This window comes from Cynocephalus volans, chromosome 2, assembly GCF_027409185.1.
Source record: "Cynocephalus volans isolate mCynVol1 chromosome 2, mCynVol1.pri, whole genome shotgun sequence".
Lineage (NCBI taxonomy): Eukaryota > Metazoa > Chordata > Mammalia > Dermoptera > Cynocephalidae > Cynocephalus > Cynocephalus volans.
The window spans coordinates 160,601,356-160,623,935 of NC_084461.1; the positions used below are offsets into that span (position 1 = coordinate 160,601,356).

Here is a 22,580-nt window from a genome sequence, read left to right on the forward strand (position 1 = left end):
TGGTGCCTAGCAGATCCTCAACAAGTATTTGCTGAATAAATTAATCCAAGTCTATGGATGGGGTCAGGTTTGCCAGTGACATACGTAGAGGATATAGAGCAAGTGTGGCCAGGACATTCCAAAGTGGAGTTGGAAAAACAACAACAAAATACCCAAAATGGAGTTGAGTGGCAGAAATGCTTTGTCGCTCCCTTTCCTCACCCATTCCACCCCCACCATCAAAACTTACTGATGAGGGTTTGGAGACAAAGTGAAAGAATTATATTCCTAGAGAAAGGTATGGAAACTACCTGGCTAGAGAGATAAGAATCCTAGAGACAGAACACTATCTAGCTAGAGATTGTTCTCTTGTAAAGACAGTGGATTTTAAAGCCAGAGAAAAACCAGACTTAGAATTCAGTCTCTACTAATAGGCCCCACCCAGTGTTCTTGGACAGGTTACTTAATTATCAGAAGAATCTACTTTTGCCCCTTTGACTTACCTAGTTAACAGCTTCATACACAGTTAACAGTATTTCACGTTAAATTCTCTGTTCCTAACAGAATTGTTTCTGTGTGGTGACTGATCACTCATACAAGTTATGATCCATCTTCACTATGATCACATTGCTTACCTGTGGTCCCATCAAAATCCATTCTGTGCTTCTTCCATTGGAAGTACCACCTAACTTGTGGTGAAACCTGAGCTACTAACTCTGTGGATCTGGTATAACTTACCCCATAAAGATCTGACACACAATGGCTCTGTATATCCCTCCATCTAAAGTAAGTCACAGCCTGTTTACACTTGAGGAATTTCTTTATTGGAATTCCACCTTACTTTGCCACAACCATCTGGCCTTCAAGGCAAAGACAGAGTGAGCCCTAGACAAAGTATTCATAACATTTCACAACAGACAATATACATATGTAATGCGTGAAGTCTTTACAATAACACATTCTAAAACAATCAAACATTGAACAGGATTACTAAGAAACATGAATTTCTACCTTTCTCTCAATTACTGGTAGCTATTTAGCTTTTTAGCTCCTGCAATAAAATGCCCTCCTTCCCAACATTGCTATTGACAGGAATCCCTGAATTGAATCTTTCTGTCAGGTAAGGTGCAAATTTATGTTAAAGATGTAATCCATTAGTTACTGAATATGCCAAATCTCCCCCATGGGAGAACCTTTTATTGTAGCATAATGTGTGAATACTGCTTTCCAGGTTTTCACTCATCACACATTCGTTATTCATTGAGGGGGTTCATCTGAAAATTTTAAGACATTTCACCCATTCAACTAGTTTATTACAATACTACATCCTAATCAATTTGCATTTTTTATGAGTAATTCTCTCCTATCTCTTGTTAGATTTATAACAGTCTATGCTTTTTACTTTTCCTACAAGGACATCCAAATTTTGTTTCAGAAGTCATCTCACTGCCACCCCCAAACCATTCAATTACATCAGGTTATACTTCATCATCATGATTATTAAATAAATTTATATTCCCTGAAGCCTATCTCTCCCTGAATTTGCCTACTGGAGGCCCTTCTTGGATTTTTTTTCCACTGACCAATGTATAATTTGTATGCAAAGCTATACTTGAATTTCCTACATTTCTATTCACAGAATTTACCCAAATATAAACTTTCGGATGGCGACTACATGATTTCTAATTAAAGTCCTTTCTCCATTTGTGTTTTCTTTTATGTCCAGAAATGTCTGCTTATATTGAAGATTTTTGTCACATTCCATCACTTTAATAGATTTTATCCCAATAAGGACTATTGTATATTCCATAAGGGCTCAACTACCTTGACACTGGAGCCTTCCTTGCTGGCTATGATTGAAAATTACATAGAAAAGATTACTCATGATCATATAGAACAGTTTCATTTATACTATGTAAATTATAAGCCATGAATAAGAACCTCAGACATTCTTACATTCATAAGGATTTTTTTCCATTTGAGTTTGCTGAGACTGGGTAAGCTCTGCCTGCTACAGAGGCATCCCCATTCTGGTCCCATCCAGGGTATTCCCTCCCTCGTAGGTTCTCTTCTGGGATGTGTCACAACTTCCAATATTCATCACATTTAAAAATTCCTCTCCTGCATGGGTTCTTTTATGCTTAGTGAGATTTGATCTGATATTAAAAGCCTTACCACACTCATTACATCGGTATGGCTTCTTTCCAGTGTGGATCCTTTTGTGTTGGTCGAGGACTGATCTATAATTGAAGGATTTCCCACACTCACAATTATAGGGCTGCTTCCCACGGTGGATGCTTTTATGGTTGATAAGACTTGAGTGTGAGATGTATGCCTTTCCACACTCATCACATTCATAGGGTTTCTCGCCTGTGTGGATCCTTTTATGCACTGTGAGGCCGGAGCTGTTCCTGAAGGCTTTCCCACACCTATCACATACATAGGGTTTCTCCCCCGTGTGAATCCTCTTGTGTTGAGAAAGGAGTGAGCTGTAACTGAAAGATTTCCCACACTCGACACACTTGAAGGGTTTCTCCCCAAGATGGACTCTTTTATGGCTTATAAGAGTTCTGCTTGAGAAAAAAGCTTTTCCACATTCATCACATGTATAAGGTGTCTTGCCAGGGTGGGTACTTTTATGGTTAATAAGGCTTGAGTGTGAGATGTAGGCTTTTCCACACACATCACATTCATAGGGCTTCTCTCCAGTATGGATTCTTTTATGAACTTTAAGGCTTGAGTTGTTTCTGAAGACCTTCTCACACCTGTCACATTCATAGGGTTTCTCTCTAGTATGGACCCTTTTGTGTTGAGAAAGCAGTGAGGTGTAATTAAAAGATTTCTCACACACATCGCATTTGTAGGGCTTCTCTCCAAGATGAATTTTTTTGTGGTTTATAAGGGTTCGGTATGTGATGAAGGCTTTCTCACACTCATCACACTTAAAGGGCTTCTCCCCAGGGTGTACACTTTTATGATTTATAAGGCTTGAGAGTGAGATGTAGGCTTTCCCACATTCTTCACATTTGTAAGGTCTCTCCCCAGTGTGGATTCGTTTATGTACTTTAAGACCAGAATTATTTCTGAAGGCTTTTCCACACTCGTCACACCCAAAGGGTTTCTCCCTGGTATGAATTCTTTTATGCTGTTCAAGGGCAGAACTATAGTTGAAGGATTTCTCACAGTAGCTACATTTATAGGGCTTCTCTCCAAGATGGACTCCTTTGTGATTTTTAAGGCTAGAGCGTGAGATATAGGCTTTCCCACAAACATCACACTTATATGGTTTTTCCCCGGTATGCAGCCTCCTGTGGACTTTGAGGCCTGAATTGTTTCTGAAAGTTTTCCCACACACATCACATACATAAGGTCTCTCTCCAGTGTGGATAGTTTTATGTTGAAGAAGCAGTGAGTTATAGCTAAAGGATTTCCCACACTCCTTACATTCATGGGCTTTCTTCCCAGGATGAATGCTTTTATGGACTGCGAGGCCTGAGCTATAGCTGAACGCTTTGCCACAGACATCACACTTGTAAGGTTTCTCTCCTGTGTGGATCCTTTTATGAACTATGAGGCCTGAGCTGTTCCTGAAAGCCTTCCCACATTCATCACATTCATAAGGTTTCTCTCCAGTGTGGATGACTTTATGCTGAATGAGGAGAGAGCTATAATTAAAAGATTTCTCACACTCATCACATTTATAGGGTTTATCTCCAAAGTGGATGCTTTTATGGTTTAGAAGTGTTCTGCATGTAATGAAAGCCTTCCCACACTCGTCACATTCATAGGGCTTCTCACCCGTGTGGATCCTTTTATGAACCCTGAGGCCAGAGCTGTTACTGAAGGTTTTCCCACAGATGTCGCATTCATAAGGCTTCTCCCCTGTGTGAATCCTTCTGTGGACTCTGAGCCCAGAGCTGTTCCTGAAGGCCTTCCCACACTCGCCACACTCATAGGGCTTCTCCCCTGTGTGGATCCTTTTATGCTGGTCCAGCACAGAGCTATAATTGAAGGATTTTCCACATTCATCACACTTACAGTTCTTCTCCCCAGAGTGGGTGCTTTTGTGGTTTATAAGGCTGGAGTAGGACATGTAGGCTTTCCCACATTCCTCACACTTGTACGGCTTCTCCCCAGTATGAATCCGCTTGTGGACCCGAAGGCTTGAGCTGCTCCGGAAAGTCCCTCCACAGTCATCACACTCATAGCGTTTTTCCCCAGTGTGCATAAGTTTATGTTGAACAAGGCGGGAATTATATTTGAAGGATTTCCCACACTCATCACATTTATGTGATTTCTTAACAACACTGGTTTTCTGCTGTAGACTGGGATGAGTGTTTCCATTAATGTTCTCCATGCATTTGCCTTGTTCACTGCTTTTCTGTTCTACGTGGACAGTTTGGTGTGTAACATGTTTTGAGCTCAGATGTAAGCTTTTCTCAGATGCCTCATCTTCCTGTTCTGTCTTTATATTTGCTGTGTTCTTGGCTTTGTCAATCTTTTTCCTGTTGCCACTTTTGTCTTCCTTCATTCTTTTTCCCTCTGGCTTTTCCAATTGATTTTCTACCTGCCTATCCCAATCACAAGTTTCACCAACCTTAGATTCCTGCATATGATCCTTGTGAAGACCTTCCACTTTGGGCCACTTAGGTTCTGCATTTCCAAAGTTTTCATACTTTTCAGTTGATTCCTCATCCTCAGTGGCCGTCCTCAAATGTGACACTAAACCAAAAAAATGAAAATGATACCTGTTCACTTTGTTCAGAAAAAACTGGAAGAATCACATCAAAATTCATTCATTTGCTTGACAAACATTTATTGACTGCATGCTGTGTGACATGTACTGTTTTTAAATACTGGGGATACAGTGGTGTACATGACAAAATTTCTGTCCCTGTGGAGCTAATGTTGAAATGCTAGAGCACCTTAATTTCAAAGGAACAAAGAGGTTTTCTATTCTTGCATAACAGTTTAGCATCAGGACAAGGTGAAATTATGCATAGAAGCGTGGGCAACACTAATTGTTTTTCAAACAATGTCACCTAGTCATGGAAAAAGAGAGCGTAGAAGAAATCTTTTGTGAATAGAAGATAGAAAAATTAGCAAGAAAGACAAAAGTTAGGCATAATTTTTTTTTTTTATTACGAAAAATTAGACATAATCAGCAGAGGACAGGCAAAACTAATGAAGAGGAGAAATCAGTACCTGGTTAGTGGTGTTGGGGAGGTGGTTATGAAATCAGGAGGACAGTTCCTGCAGAGATGAGAAAGAAAGCAACCTGCAGCTGCCTGGAGTTGGTTTGACCTCCTGGATTTTCCCTCCAAGGAAAACTCTGACCCTGGAAAGTGGGTAGTCAGGGAAGAACTCTACATGGAAGAACATGCTCTGTCCTGCCAGGGAAAGAGGCTTTTATTTTTATTCTTACTATGAACAGGCTAACCATAGTCAGCGCATATCAAAGATTAGAAGCAAAAACACAAACCATCAAGCAAGGCAAGTAATACTGCCTAGGTTCAAATACCTAGCTCTGTAACCTTGAGAAAGTTACCTTTTTGAGCAGTAGTTTCCTCATCTGTAAAATTAAGGCAATAGGGTCACTGTGAATATTAAATAACATATGTAAAGCATTGAGAACAATGCCTGTCACTTGGTGAGTGTTATATATTATTATTTATTATTTATTATAGTATTATAATTAAGAATTTGAGGTCAGGTTATTGGATCAGAGTTGGAACCTGGGAAAAAGCACATGACTCAGGAAAGGTAAACTCCTTCCCAAAGCAGATGTTAGGGCCCAGGTAGGGACTCTTTGTTCCCTTGAAGGCAGTCTACACATGACTGGCACTCTATCAGCATCCATCTACTGACAGACTGACTCCTGAGAAAAGAAAACAGTTATAAGCTAGTTATTCTTAGGCAATCAGACAGTTAGACATTTGTGATTAGACTTAGTTAAAATTTGGATCTCCTCTTCTTATCCTGGGTATCAGACTCTGTTGAGTTGGTATGCTAAAATTCTACCAATCTTACTCAGAACTCTATATTTGAACATGTTAGGAGGAAATAGGGGCAATAAAAAAAAAGTAAGGTATTTAATTGGGAGTGCACATGTATAAAGAATCATACTCATGTTCCAACTTGTGCTTATGGAAATGATGGACTCCAAATTTAAATTTACAGAACAGAAGAAGCTAGGAACTCAGGAGATCACCAGGAAGATAAAATAAAACATCACTCAGCAGACATTAAACCAAAAGGTGGTTCAAGCAGGGACTGAATGACTATTAATAATTAAATTTTAAGTACTAAGTAAGAGATCATCAGAGGTCACTAAGGAATGGTGGCATGGCCTCCATTTCTTCATTACTTTGGGCAGGGTGGTCCACATCACTTCAAATGTGGGAGCTACTGGGTGGGTAGTGGAATTCCTGAACCATCAATAGCAACACACCTTTTATCTGTGTTCTGAATCCTCTTGCCACACACATCAGGGCCACTGTTACATCTCCATTTCCTTTTTGGCCATGATCCCTCTACCTACACTAACCCTCAGCCCTCAGGACAGACAGATGTCCAAGTTCCTATAGGTATAAAACCAAATCCCCTAAAATAAACACAAAAAAATTGCTGGGAAAAAACAGAAAAGAAAGGGCTATGAGGAAGTACTAGCTATACTAGATATTAAAGCATAAAACAGGGCTGGCTGGTTAGCTCAGTTGGTTAGAGTGCAGCCTTATAACACCAAGGGTCACAGGTTTGCATCCCCATACCAGCCAGCTGCCAACAAAATAAATAAATAAATAAATAAATAAATAAATAAATAAATAAATAAATAATAAAGTATACAACAAAGCCTCTGTAATTAAAACAGTGTAGTACTAGTATATAAGTAGATCGATAAATGCAATAGAATAGAAAGTCCAGAGAGCATCCCAAGTATATACAGAAATCAATGATAAAGATGACATCTCAAATTACTGAAGGAAAGATGATCTTTGTAATAGTGTTGTAACAATTACAAAGCTTTTTTTTTTTTTTTAATGGGCAGCTGGCTGGTATGGAGATCTGAACTCTTGACCTTGGTGTTATCAGCACCCGCTCTAACCAAGTAAGCTAAACAGCCAGCCCTATAAACCTATTTCTTAAAAAGATAAAATTATATCCATTCTTTACATAATACACAGGAATAAACTCCAAATGTAACAGAGCTCTAAATATAAAAAGCTATATAAAACTAGAAGAAAACATGGCCAGACCTCTAAGACCTGAGTATAGAGAAAGCTTTCTAACTATGACTCAGATGCAATGAAAGATTGATAAATTTGACTATAAAGAAATAAAATTGTATGACAAAAATACCATAAGCAAAATGGAGAAATAAATGACAAAGTGGAAGAAAATATTTGCAACATACATCATATATCAGTATCCCTAATATAAAGAATTTTTTTAAAATAGAAGAAAATAGACTAAAAATCCTATAGAAAAATAGGCAAAAGACATAAACAGACAACTCACAAAAAGAAATATTAAAACAGCCCTTAAACATGTGAAAAGATATTCAACTTCACTCATAATAAGAGAAATACAAAGAACAACTACAGTAAGATATCATTTAGCACCTGTCAGATTGGCAAATATTCAGAGCTTGACAATATACTCTATTGATGAGGCTGTGGAGGAAACAGGTGCTCTCATACATTGCTGGGAATGCAAACTGGCACAACCCTGTTGAGGGGAGTTTGCCAGTATCTAACAAAACTATGTATGCATTTACCTTCAATACAGAAATCCCACTTCTAGGAATTTATACTGAAGATACAACTCCAACAATACCAAAGTATATATGCACAAAGTTATTCAGTACAGCATTATTTGTAACTGCAAAATCTGGAAAACTACCTAAATGTCCAAGCACAGAAGACTGATTAAATAAACCATGGCCCATATATACAATGGAGTACTAAAAAAGAATGAGGAATATCTCTGAATTGATATTGAGCAATTTCCAGGATATATTGTAAAATCAAAAAGGCAAATAAAAAAGGGTATTGTATGCTACATTTTGTATGAGAAAAAAGAAAAATAAGAAAACAAGCATACATCTTTACAGTAATGATAAATCAGAAAACAATGAAGCTGTCTACAAGAGGTGAAGTAGGGGAATAGAGAAGAAGGGATGGGAGAGAGAAAGAGATACTCTGAATATAGCTTTTTGTATAGTTTTTACTTATGGAAGCATGATAATGTTCTACTTGTTCAAACAATAAAATTAAATCAATAAGGATGGGAAAGGGGGAAAACAGCTCCAACAGAAAGTGAACAGAAACATATAAACCCATTTGTATTTCACATGAATATTATAACCACAAGCAAGGAACAAATAAAAAGAAACAAAGAACTAATCCATGTAACTTAGAAACATAATATTTGACTTTATATTATATATATTCAGTCCTGAGAAGGCTGGAAAGAGGAGATGGGAAAGAATTACAAACAACTGAACTATTGTTAGGTTTGTTTTCTGTAGTGGTATGGGCAAAGCAATTCTGAGACAATTTTAGATGTAATACGGAACTGAATAAATGTGTTGATTTTGTTGGGAACCAGGGCTCTCCTGGAGGAAGAGGGGACATAAAAATATGGACTAGGCAAAGGCAAGGATTATAAATTATATATATGTGCATATATCTACACATGTATATAAATGTATGTATATTCACAATTCATGTATATTTGTGTATATATGTGCATAGATTCCCTAGCTCTGTTTGCTGAAAAGCCAAGAAGCAAAACCACTTCACTGGTAATGAGCACATCTAGTACCCTATTCTTGGTCTCTACTACTATCACCTACTAAAAGGAACTACAGCTTCTCAAGAAATGGCTGATTCTAGGCTGGGAGCAGGATGTGTACAGGATGAGCTGGGGTATCTTGTTTTGCCAGCAAGTAAGGAGGGAATAAAAAAGAAGGTGGGGGCATGTCACAAGATTGCAAGAGCCCAACACCCAGTTTAGACATTATAATAAAGTACAGAAGTGAATTATAAACCATTAAAGATAAGATTTCATGAGTCCATAGAGATATAAACAGGGGAGAAAGGAAGGTCTCTTGCTTACAGGAGAATGTGAGCACCACTTGGTAAATGAGGATGGAATGGTAGAATTGGAAAAATCAGCATTCTGTAACTACCAGAGTAGAGTCTGGATCAGGAGAGAATCATCATCTTGACAGGGAGCAGGATATCTGCAGGGTCTTAAATATTCCCCCTAGACTGTTTATTAGTTACAAAGGAAAAAATAATAATTATACAGTGGAGAAATTAGACAATGCCTTGACCAGGTGTTCCAAATTAACAACTCCAGTGGGGGCAGATGGACATTGTGCTTCTGGCAGTGACACCCTCAGAAGGACATATCACTTATGAGAATACATTACATGAACTGAATCACAAGGAAACATCAGGTAAACCCAAAATCACACTCTGCTAAAAGGGGAATGGGGAAAGGGAGCACTATATTTTTCCAAAAATCATTTTCATATAAAACAAAAAAAGACTGTAGAAATGTTCCAGATTAAAGAAGACTAAAGAGACCACTAAATTTAATACCTGACCTCAACTGGATCTTCGATATTTTTTTTTTTCCTGGCTGGTACAGGGATCGAACCCCGAACCTTGGTGTTATCAGCATCATGGTTGGATCTTTACTGAAGGGAAAAATTGTTATAAAAAACAATTTTCAGTTGACAAATTTGGAATACAGTTGGTACATTAGATAAAAGTAGTATCATCTTTAAATTTACTGAAGCTGACAACTCTACTGTAGTTATGTAAGAGAACATCCCTATTCTTAAGAAATATACACTGAAGTATTTAGGGGCAAAGAGTCATGAGGTATATAAGTTACCCTCAATGGTTAAGAAAAAATTATATACATGAAAGAAAGAGCAAGAGTGAGAAGAAAAATTAAGTAAAATGTTAACTACAGGTGAATCTGAGTAAAGGGTATCTTTTTACTATTCTTCTTCTTGAAATTTTTCTGTATATGTGAAATTACTTCCAAATAGAAAGTTTAGAAAATGTCAAAAAGTAAATTAAAAATTCCCTCAACTATAGCTTCGCCTCCAGGTACTGCTTCCTGTTCACACCCTGCCTCCTGTTCACAGTGTGTCTTGAAAAAGTGGTCATTGTGTTCCATCACACCTCATGCCTCATCTACTCAATCTGATTTCTTCCACTGAGATCACACTGCATTAGCTTCTTCCAGGTCAGGTGCTTGTTCCCCAGGCTGCTGTACCTTGGATGTTCCTGCCCCCTCGTTGACTCTACACACTCCTACATACTCCCCCGGGCAGCTCTGTCTATATGCAGGGCTCCTACAAGCTGTCTCTCAGATCCTTCTCTCTGGCCCCCAGCCCTCTCTTCAATTACAGACCCTCATATCTACCCCTGTCCTCCCCTTTGACTAAATGAGATGTAGGCTCTTCAATTTCCCTCACTCACATCCAAAACAGCCCCTAAGACCAGCTAGAATCAGCCTAAATAGTTCTCAAGCTCCCACTCCTACCCCACACCTCCATTCTTACTGCTATGGCCTTAATTTAAGCCTACCTAAATTCTATTCTAACTACTGCCCTAGTCTTCCAACCTTCATTCTCATCCCTGCCTAATTCTTCCTCCAATGGAGTCAAGAGTTTTGTAAACTTCACACCTGGTCACTCCCCAATGCCAAGTTCTCCCAGGCTACTTACTGTGGCACCTGAAGCCTTCTGCATCCAGCCACCTGGTGCAATTTCCTAGACACCAAATAGGCAATGCTAATTCACCTCTCACTACCACTGCACTCACTGATTCTCAGCCTGTCCCCATCCCCTCAACCCCCTTTTGACAGGCTAATTCTTAGTTCTCTTCCTGTCCTCTGGGATTCCCTGTTTGACTGGCTGCTGACTGGCCTGGTCTGTGTGAAATTTTTCTCTAACCTAGGCAGAGACCAGGAGTCTCCCTGTTCTGGCTCTGTTTAACCTCTTCTGTTTGGGTTGGGGGTGCAGTGTCCCATCCGATGTAGTTCATCCAATCCTTTTATTAAGTGAAATCAAAACAGATCAGTACAAATGTTCATCTTCACTAAAAACAAATGGCTTGAAATTAAAGTCATATTAATCAACAAGACTAAGAAAAGGTCAGTCAAAACACAGGCAGAAGGGCACCAAGAAAACAGTAGAGTATATGATGCTAAAATATAAAGGCAATCAAGAGAATGTAACAAAGTATTAAGTTATCCTTATAAACAATACTGAAGATGCATTCTAGTATCTCAGTTATTTCTGAGGCTGAGTGTTGAACAAGGAACTTATATTATGATCCATATTCTGCTTTTTTTCCAGGCCCTGGGCTAGTCTTGGGGATGAAGAAATGGACAAGACAAGGCCCTGGTGTCCAGGCACCTGCAGACTAGTAAGAGTCTGATGGGAAAATAATACGTGATAAAAATGACAGGCAAACAAGGGGAACAGACAGACTTTGCCTCTAGGATGGGGAAGGGCTTCAGGAAGAGAGAAGTGGCTATTTCCAGCACAGGGAAGTGCAGGTACAAAGAGACTGGTGTTTACTACCCTCCAGACATCTGGAACAGAGGGCAGTGGGTTAAGCTGGACAGGTAGCAAAAATAAGGGCTGCACTAGGGTCTGCCTCATATTAGGGAGTCTAGACTTGAGCCTCAGGAGTTTTAGGCAAAGGAGTAGCAAACTTGGATATGCATTTTAGAAGATCGCTTATTTTATTGAGTCAGGGGTTGTCAAGCATTTTCTGTAAAGGGCCTGAAAGCAAATATTTTAGACTTTGTGGGCCACACACATAACTGTTGCTTATTATTATTATTATTAACGTTCCTTCAAAAATTTAAAAACCACTCTTATCTTGCAGGCAATACAAAAAAAGACTGCAGGCCCAGTAGTTTGTCAACCTCTGTTAGATAATATCAAGGAATCATAGTTAATTTAGGATGGTATGATATGGCATTGTGGCTATATTAACAGTACACGTTTTTTTCCGTTTTAAAAATGCACACTTGGCAGAAAAATAAATAAATAAAAATAAAAATGCACACTGAAGTATGGTAGGGTGAAATGACATGGTGTCTGGAATTTGCTTTAAAATACTTCAACCAAGAAACAAATGTAGCAGAATCTTGATAATTGTTGAATCTGAGTGATGGATGTAAAGGAGCTCATTACAATATTCTACTTTCCTGTATAAATTTTTTCTTATGAAAAAATAATTTAAAAAGAAAGATGACTCATACTAGTTGCAGTGGGAGAATGGACTGAAGGGAGAGAACTGGGTCCTGAAATTCCATGGGAGGTTACTAATTTTCAATAGGGAGCATGGTTATATCAGCCATAGAATGCCATCCACTTCTTCCTAATTACATATGACCCACAACCTCTGGGCACTTCTGTGCTTGTTGTTCACATTCTACCACCAATACCTAGAAAAGTGTGTGCAGACAGTAAGAATCCACCCTTAATTCTTGCTATCTCTGCCCCCAGAGAGTCAGGAGCCACTTCTCAAGACCTAGACAACTCACAAGAGGAATCATAGCTCATTCTGGCTGAAAATTCCTTCCTACTAATAATAGACTGCAATAAGCAACAGGTGCAACATGTCAACAGCTGCTTTAAATTTCGGAGATTAATCATATTCCACAAGGCAACCTACCATCTCAAATATCATGTGCGAATTCTCTACCTTAAATTCCTGGATATTATATTTGACTTGGGGCTGGCCGGTTAGCTCATTTGGTTGGAGAGTGGTGTTATAATACCAAGGTCAAGGATTTGGATCCCCATACCAGCCAGCCATGAGAGAAAAAAAAAAAAAAATTCTATATTTGGCTTGGAAATGGCCAGAGAAAGAAAAAGAGAAAACAAGAGGGAATGTAACCACAAAATGCTTATAAACTCAGAAGAAAGAGTACCTGGGAAGGAGGAGAATGGGCAAATGAAAAATGAGACCAAAGGATGAGTGAGAGAAGTGATAGGCAGATGAGAAGAGAGAGAACATAGTTATTGTTCCATTTAATTTATGAATATCAGAACTGTACACAGTTAACCTGAGTTGGTTCTATTGCTTAAAAGTAGAAATAAAGATTAAAGGTGATTTTTCCTTAAGGTTAAAAAAAAAATGAAATAGAACATTCTTATACTTAGTAATAGAAGAGATTTCTAGTCATCCTAGGGAATAAGGTAAGAAAAGGTTCTGAAAAGGAGGCTGAGAGATTTTCTGAAGCTGAAGGGGCAGGGACTGCTTTGAAAAGTGTCACTGATAGAATTAGTATATTGAATTAGGCTACTGTAAAACTAAACATAATAAAGACTCAGGAGGGAAAGGCTACTTAGTTTTATTTGCTCTTTAAAAATTCTACATGAGTGATTGTAATAATGAATTGGCATATTTAACAATTTGCCAATACCTTAAGTTAATGTAAAAGAAAAAGTTAATAATAATAAGTTAATGTAAAAGAACAATTATTTTATGATTGTTTAGTTTCTTCTTTAAAAACTCTTACCCTCGTACATTGTCACTGAGTATACCATTCTTCAAAGTAACAAAAAACAGGAAACAACCCAAATATCACGGAATAGATCTAAAAAATTATGGAACACCCAAAACATCCAAACCATAGCCAATCCAATACCCAAGCTATGTAGACAAAACAAAATAACTCTGTGTCCTGACTGTAGAGACCTGTAAGATAAAGTGAAAGAAGCAAGGGGCAGAAGGGTTTGTAGAGTACTCTACCACCTACGTGAAAAAAGGGGGAACTAACTACATTTTCATTTGCCAGTATTTGCATAAAGAAATACTGGAAGGATATACATTCAAACGAACAAAAGTGGTTACCTAAGGACGTAGGAGGCCTAGAAAGATAGCAGAGTGGGAGGAAATCTTTTCACTGATAACTTTTTATATTTTTAATATTTGAACAATAAGAATGTATTACGTATTCAAAAAGTCATCTAAAAAAAAGCCTCGTGCTTTAAAAAAAAAAACCCACCCCGGCGGTCCACCTAGTCTAAACGTCTTAGAGCGGCACACCCAACCCTGGTACTGTCCACTCATCTTATACATACCCATACCTAGGTTCCCACAGACTGCCCTTGGGTCTAGGAAACTTCGACCTTTTCTCCCTACCTAGTCACCTCCTTCTCAGTTTTTCAGGGCCCGCCACAGGTCGCCTCTTCTGGGCGCAACCCTATTTGTATACAAGTGAGCTTTCCCAGGTGAGGGCCTGGAAGCGTCTCCCGGGGGTTTATCCACATCCGCGGCAGGACTCTCAACATCACTCCCCCACCAAATAAAGGAGCAGTGTCAAATCCGATCACTCCTACGGGTCCCTCTGGCGCTCGTATTCACTCTCAAGTCCCAGGGTCAAACAACTGCACCAGGAGCACGAAATGGAGGGTATTTTAAAGCGCTAATTTTCGGGGTTCTCCTCCCGCCGGAAACCACAGCGAATAACTGACGGACACCGGTGCGGTGCCTCGGCGCTTCCCTGGAAATCGGGCGGCCCTAATATGACCCTGGCCGGTTCAGACGGCCAAAGTTGGGGCCCAAAGGGAGCCCGATCTATTCCAGGGGCGCGCCCTACACCCCTCAGCCTACCCGAGGTCCCCCTTCCCTCCATTCCCCATGAACGCGTCTCCTGAGATGGGGGGGAGGGGGCACGCTCCCTCTCAGATCCCGCCCGAGACCCGAACGGTAGCCTAGACCCCGCCAAGAAGGGAAGGGCGTGGCAGGCAAGGGCCGGGGGCGGGAGCGCGGCGGCCGCAGACTCACGTACTGGCTGTGGCGGCGCCGCGGGAGCCCGACCGCCGGCGGGACAAAAGCGCGGACGGCCCGGCCGGAAGGACCTGCGCCGGCGCCGAGGCTCTTCCGAGCCCTTTCTGGGACGCTGGAGGACTGACTCGTTGGTCGGGCCGCCTTCAGGCGTGTGCCCTGTGATACGCTCGCAGGGCGTAGCGCGGAGAAAGGGGAGTTCCTTAACTGCTGTTTACTGAGTGCTCACTCCGCGGCGCGCACTCAGGGAACCGCCAAGAAGCCACAGGAGCCGTTTCCTGTTTTCGTGAACTTTACTTTCCGGGAGGAGCTGCGGGGGGAGGCACAGATAATTAAGTAAATAAGAGGCGCAGTAGGATAAATACCCGACGACCTGCCTGTGTGCCTGACAATTAGTGGAGGGCCGGCCTGGGCGAAGTCGAGCAGCGGGCAGAGGAGAGCGCGGGGATGGGGGGTCCGTCCACCTTCTCCGAGAACCGTGTTGCGGGCGGGCGCGGCGGGCCCGGAGGGTAGGGTTGCAGCCCTCGCCTCGGCGCTCAAGCGCCCCTGGTCCGGCGTGGGAGGAGAGTGGAGGGAACCGAGCGCCAGGCGCCCGGGATCAGACTTCGGTCCCTGCTGGGGCGCCTACTTGGCAGTGACCCCCGCCCCATCCCCAACCCACCCAGGCTTCCAGACAGAGGGCCTAAAATGACTTTAAAAAGCTATTCTGTTTTTTAAACAGTAACATCTAAATATTTTTCATCTTTATAAATAAAGGATTTGTTTTGGCATGCTGTTAATATTGTCATTTTAAAAACAAAATTTCTTATTTTTCTTTCAAATGTATTCAGTGGAATCGAAATCCATGACAATTTCATACTATCATCCACTTTCAACAGTCAACAATTTTACATTTTTTCAGGTATTTTCCTTGAAATTATATTTTTATTTTATGGTCTTAGTGGGATTTTTATTCTAATCTTAAATATTTTCATGCTACATGTCTCATTGAATTTTATCCTTTTTGTGAAATAGTTTTATGTTTTATTCATTATATATAATGTAAGAGTTTATTATTTATTATTCACACGTGTAATGAAATTAGAAATTTATAGTCTTTCTCACTAAATGTTAATTTTCTGGATTATTAGCAAAATTATATAAATATTGCAAAAATTTATTATCAGTTCTTACACAAAAAGTGAAATCCTTTGGAAGAACCGCTTTTAATAAGATTGATTTTTAAAAACAATTCAGATTATTTATGTTACTTGTATGAATTTTACTTATTGCTGGAGTGAGCTAGTGTTCAGCATCAACTCTATGCCTGTTTTTCATTTTTGTAGATACAGGCACTGAGACACCTTGTTCACACGGGAAAGTAGAAGGAATATTGTTGCAGCAATGAGCCCTTGAGCACATTTGGGCTCCATACCAGAACTCCACACACCTCGGTGCTGTCTTAGAGCAGATGGGGTGGGGGTGTGGTGAACCCTAACTAGGAATAAATCCCCTCTTCTCAGGCCGCACAGTTTTAGGCAGGAGAATTGGAAGTGGATTCCCTTAGAGCTGCCCCAAACGGTAGCCTCGACACGTGTAGCTGTTGAGCACTTGAAATGTGGCCGGAGCTAGTGAGGCTGAGGCTGTGAATTTTTAATTACATTTAATTTAAGCAGCAACATGTGACTAATGGCCACCTTCTTGTACAATGCAGCCCCAAAAAGAACTTTGGACAGCCCTCACAGGCCTCCAGAAGAATTTACACTCCAGATTGAAGGCTGCTGTGTTAAGTTCGCCTGCCACCTATGGCAGGGGAAGACTGGGTTTTTCCCTCTAGGCATCAAGGCAGGAAAATATTTATGTCCAGGTTGGGATACTTTGCACTATAAAAGGGAGTGTGTGTGTTGGGGGGATAACTGGGAAGCCTTCGTAAATCAATTCAGGTGATCTTTATTTTAGGTGATGGTTTTTTTCCTCCATAAGCCTTGTTAGATCAGGCACCTTTTGTTTAACTGCCTATGCGCACGCGCGCACTTACCTTTTCCAACACCCGTCTGTAGGTCAGAGCATTGTGTAGACCAGGTGTTGGGAAGATGGAGCAATTTGGTCAGGCTCCCCTCGCCTCGGAGCCGGTTCAATGTGGCCGAGACAGCTAGCGTGGTCGCCTAGCTCTATAACTGGCGTCAGGAACAGGATTAAGAGCTAGACAATTGGCGCTGTGAGTAGGATTCAGGACAGCAGCCTTAGCCTCGCAGTAGCCCTTGTCCTAGCGAGACACCGGGGCTGTCCAATGTGGCAGCCACTATTCAAATATGGCTGTTAAGCACATGAAATGTGGCTAGTCTAAATTGAGATGTGCTGTGAATGTAAATTTCACACTAGATTTTTAAATTTAGTAGGAAGAGAATGTAAAATATCTTAATTTTTTATGTTGATTACATGCTGAAATGATGTAGCTACTAACTCCTTAAGTATTCTCCTATTAATTATTGAGGTTATTGTCAATTGTCTTTTAAAAAAATATATATCAGTGCTGTAATAAATAGTACTCTGCAACAGCTTTTTCTGTATTTTCCTGGAATAGTTGACAAGAGGAATTATTGGATCAACAGACAAAACCTCTGTAAGAATATTAACATATGAACAGTAGAAAATTATAAGCACTAATAAGCTTCATGGGGAAAACATTGGGGAAAAATCTTTTCTGGAGTTTTACTCCACTATTACAGTATTTCTTATTGTAGCTGGATAAGAAAAAAGAAAGCAAAATGTAAACATTGGAAAGCAGAGGTATAATTATCCTATTTGCAGATAAGATTTTATTTTGGGGAAGCTCAAGATAATTAACTAAAAAAACCAAAATAGAACAATAAGAGAAACACCAATGTCAAGGGTTTGGATCCCTGTACCAGCTAGCCACAAAAACAAAAAAACGATAAGAATTCTGTAAGGTGTGTGGTTTCAAAATTAACATACAGAAATCAATAGTTTCCTTATGTAGAAACTACAGTTGGACTAATGGAAGGAAAGACTACATTTACAATATAAACAAACAAGCAAAAGACTAAATACCCAGGAATTAACAAGACGTGCAAAACCTATATGAAGAAAATTTACAGTACTCTTGGGGACACAAAAGATGAACTAAACTTATGGAATGATTCTTGGATGTACCATTTACATTTGTACCATTTGTACCATTTGTTGTCACTGGGAAGCATTAGGAAAAATAAAGTTGGATTCAAACCTTAGCCCTTATACCAGGTTAAACTCCAGATGTATCAAACACTTAAATGTAAACTTCATACATACTAGCCATCACTGCTGCTCCTACCACCTCCGTAAAAGTATTAGTAGAAAAAACTACAGGACATTTCTTTGATCATATTGGAACGGGGAAGATTTTTTTCTTTCTTTTTTGCTATAACACAAAATCCAGAAACCATGAAAGTAAAGAGTAATAAATTCAAATACATAAAAACAAAATATTTTTTGTGTAGCAAAACCACCAAAAGAAAAGTAAAAAATCATCAATGCCTGTGAACAGAAAGAAAAAAGGTACAAAAACTCAAATGATTAACTGGGAAAAAATATTTGCATCTTATATCACAAAGGGCAAGTTTCTCTGATACACAAAGAGCTTCTCCAAAACTAAGATGAACAACACAATAGAAAAAATGGGCTCACAGGAAAGTATATACATTTAAAAAGTATATACAAATGACTCATAATAAAAAATGCAAACCCAGGATGGCCGTAGAGTGCAGCCTATAACCCTGAGGTCATGGGTTCAGATACCGGTACTAGCCAGCTGCCAAAAACAAAAAAACAAACAAACAAAAAAACAAAAACCCAAACTACACAGAGGTACTATTTTTCTCTTATGAGAATGGCAAAGATCCCCAAATTCAATACACTGTGGTGCTGACAACACAGGGGGGAGAACACTCCCTGCTGGCAAGAGTGTAGACTGACCCACTTCCAGGCAGGGAAGTTTGGGTCAGTATTCACATATCCTTTGCTGCAACAATTCTTCTCTAGAAATTCACCATGCTGGTATAGTCACATTCTCATTGGCTCTCTGTGGGGAGGCACATGGGTTGTTGGAAGAGATCTGGGAAGGAGAATTTTCAGGGTTTATCCTTGTATGCTCCATGCATTTTTAACCACGAGAATGAACTCTGTTCAAAAATTAAATTTAAATATAATAAAACTAAATTAAATCAAATTATGAGGTCTCCAACCATAAGTAAAGAGCCCTTTACACACTCACCTCCCCAGGATTTGGACTTTAGCAGGTTTGTTTTTCTCTAAATTTGCAGGCAAAAAAATTTTACCTGGTTGTTTAATCGGTTTACCCTTCTATCATGTGTGCTACCCAATTCAGTGATCTCCTCCAGGGACTTCCTCTCTTGTTTTTAGATCAAGTATATATTTAACTTCTTTTGTGGAATTTTTGTAGGAACACATGCCATATTAAAGAAATTCACCTTTTTAATCAGCAATAAATGTTGTTAATTCTCTTTACTTTAATGTTAATGATTTCTTTTCACCCAAGGAAGCTTTAAATGGATGTGTAAAATCTGTGTGCAGGTGGCACTGTTGAGCTGGAAAGGAGAGCAGGATGGACCTAAAGAAACCTCAGTCATCAGCAACTCTTAAGGGATAACTCACAATCCCTAGAAAAAAGTCTAGAAGGAACAAGCAGCCTTCCTACAATTCTCATTTCAGGGTCCTGTGCAAAAAGAGATATATCTTTTTTTCAGAAGTCTTGGTTGAAACTTGAGTCTAAAATGATAGTCAACGATATTGAGCACATTTACATATATTGATATATTGAATCTTCTCAACAACCCTAAAATGAAAGCACTGTACTTATGGTCCCCATTCTATAGATGGGGAAACGGAGTAAGAAAATTGTCCAAGGGTACACAGCTGGGCAATTTTTTGTTTGTTTTTATTTTAACTTACACATTGTACATACTTATGGGGTACAATCTGATGTTTTGATACATAAGATCTATATAATAATCGGGTCAAGGTAATTAATATATCAGTCACCTCATGCATTTATCATTTTTTTGTGGAGAAAACATTTGAAAGCCTCTCCTCTAGCTATTATGTAATAAGCTGGGCAGTTTTGAAGCTGGGATCTTTGACATCTTTGATATGCTCTGTCTTTGGCACCTGATTGTCCAAGCCCAGCTGCTTGTTCTCCACCTGGAGACACTATTCTTCTCTAATTGTCACTCACAGACCATAGGGTACCAAACAAATGGCTGCTGGGATAACACACAGGCCTCTGCCAACATGGCAGGTGGAGTGAATTTTTTTTTTTTTTTTTTTTGGTTATTTCTGTGGCACACAATAATTTTATTTTATTTTTTTATTGAATCATAATTGATTATACATATTTTTGGGATTCAATGTTGACACTTTTTTTTAAAAAAAAAGATGACCGGAAAGGGGATCTTAACCCTTGGCTTGGTGTTGTCAGCACCACGCTCAGACAGTGAGCTAACCAGCCATCCCTATATAGGATCCGAACCCATGACCTTGGTGATATCAGCACCGCACTCTCCCTAGTGAGCCACGGGCTGGCCCCCAATATTGACATATGTTGATCAAATCAATATTACTAGTATATTTATTGTTACAAATTGTACTTATCCTTTATGCCCCTTGTTCAATCTCTATCCTTCTATCCCACCACTGATAACCCTAGATTTCTTCTCTCCTTCTGAAAAAGTAATGGTTACTCTGTTGATCTGTTGAATAAATGATATGTCCAATGCTGAGAGGTGTGTTCAGGTCCCCCAATATTATCATAGAGCAGATACTTCTTCTGTCACTCTGGAATGGGCTTTGTGGAGAAAGACATCCTCTTCTTTTCTTTGGTCTCTGCTGGTAACTCTCCTCGTGTCAATGCACTCTAGTGGCTTGTGGACCATCTGTGTGGTGGTTGTGATGTCTAGCCACTTTCATGGCAGCCATGGTTACTGTGGTGGCTGTGGTGGGCCACCCACATAGAGGTGATGTTTTAGGCATGCTCCTTGGTGCTAGTGGTGTGCCTGGTTCTGGGGGGGGTCTGGTCCCTGGCTCTATGCCTCAGGACTCTGGGCTGGCCCTGAGGCACTGGCAGTGTGCCTGGTTGTGGGTGGGGAGTGGTCCCAATCCATGCTCTGGGCCCCTGGGTGGGGCTCTGAGGCACTAACAGTGTGCCTGGTTGTGGGTGGGAGGTCAAAAGAGAGAATTAGGCTTCCTATTGTACACATGAACTAACTTACAGTTATATAAGACCTTGGGGAAATTTAAAATCAAAAGAACTGTCCATTGTTTCCCTAATTTTGGAAAATGGCACCCTGCTCCAAGGTATTTCTCTTGAATCAGTGTTGGGCTCTGGGTTTCTTATGGGACTCTGTAGCTATGTAACCTTCGGCTGGTACTTAACTTCCCTAGGTCTCAGTTTTTTCATCTGGAAAATAGGTAATAATAGTACTACTTCATAAGGTTGTTGTGAAAATTAAATTAGTATATGTAAAGCACTTAGAACAGGGCCTGCCATATAATAAGGACTATATAAGTATTAATTATTATTGTTACTGTGGTCACACTTCTGTAGATATCGGGTCTGTCTGAGGGGAGTGGATCACCTCTCTCTATCTCCCTAGGAAGAGAAAGATTTTGAGACAGGAACTGAGGACTTGAAAATGCAGCTTTAGGCTAGGTCAAGAGTTCCTTTCCCTGGGTCTGGCACTGTTGGAGCTCAGAGAGGCACTCAGGAAGCAGGTCAGGAGCTACAAGGGTGGTGCCCTTTAGGGACCTCATGAGACTGCCCAGGGTCTGTGGGTATCGAGAGTAGCCAGTAGTAGGTTATGCTCCTAATGGTAAAGTCTTGTAAAACATTATGGCCTGGTCTTGGCTCAGCTAGGGAAAATTACAGGAAAGGCTCAGGTCCATATCTGGCCTGCCAAGTGGACACCAGAGTCCCTAAAAACTCTGGAGGTAATCTGTCCATATAAAGCACTTTAAGCTAGAGGGGATAGCAGTGTAGACACACGCAAAACCTGGACTGGCACTGGATAATACATGGAATACCCCAAAGACCCAGAGATACTAAGAAGGGGCAACAGTAACTCAGGATAGGTTAGACCAGGCAGCAGTAACACATAAACCCTCCGTCCCAGTGGCTGAACACAAGAAAGTTTATTTGTTGTTCATGTAAAGTTGAACACAGGTTAGTCTGCTTTCCTCCATCTTGTAGCCACAACAGCTAAAAGATCCCATGGGATTCTTTAAGGGCTAGACCCAGAAGTACCTTATGTCACTTTTACCCACATCTCTTTGGCCAAAAACAAGTTTCACAGTTCCATTCTAACTGTAAAGAAGGCTGGGACAGAGAGCTCATGAATATTTGGTGAATACTAATAGTCTTGCCATAGTCAAAGAACCTCAGGAAGGGGGAAACAGTCCCTGCGGTCACACTCAACTCCGGTGCCACAAGGTGGCATCCTCCAATGTTGTGGTCAAAGTAGCTTATTTGTTATATGGGCTGGTGAAACCTATATTCAAGGGACACGGGAATCTTTCCTCAAAGTTTAGAGAGTATTTTCACTTCCAAGGTCTACTTCTGTTTTCTTCTAATTTACGTTTTTATATTTCGCTTTTTGATCTTTGAATTACTTATCTATTGCTATATAACAAATTATCTCGTAGTTTATTATCTCACAGTTTCTTTGGATTGGGGATTTGAAAGCATCTTAACTGAATGGTTCTTTCTTA

The 22,580-nt window shown here is 40.0% G+C and overlaps 1 protein-coding gene across 2 annotated transcripts; it reads right to left on the reverse strand.

Moving 5' to 3' along the window:
- Positions 1 to 780: 780 nt before the first annotated feature.
- On the reverse strand, positions 781 to 14,894 carry ZFP62 (ZFP62 zinc finger protein). 2 transcript variants are annotated; one of them, XM_063087393.1, is made up of 3 exons: positions 14,824 to 14,894; positions 5,528 to 5,551; positions 781 to 4,701 (listed from the first exon to the last, which is right to left on the reverse strand). In XM_063087393.1, exon 3 carries the CDS (start codon positions 4,589 to 4,591, stop codon positions 1,991 to 1,993), a length of 2,601 nt encoding a protein of 866 aa, XP_062943463.1. In that variant the 5' UTR covers positions 4,592 to 4,701; positions 5,528 to 5,551; positions 14,824 to 14,894; the 3' UTR covers positions 781 to 1,990. The 2 variants fall into 2 exon arrangements, with proteins under 2 accessions (XP_062943463.1, XP_062943462.1); XM_063087392.1 differs by lacking the exon at positions 5,528 to 5,551 and having other exon boundaries at positions 14,824 to 14,893.
- Positions 14,895 to 22,580: the final 7,686 nt, after the last annotated feature.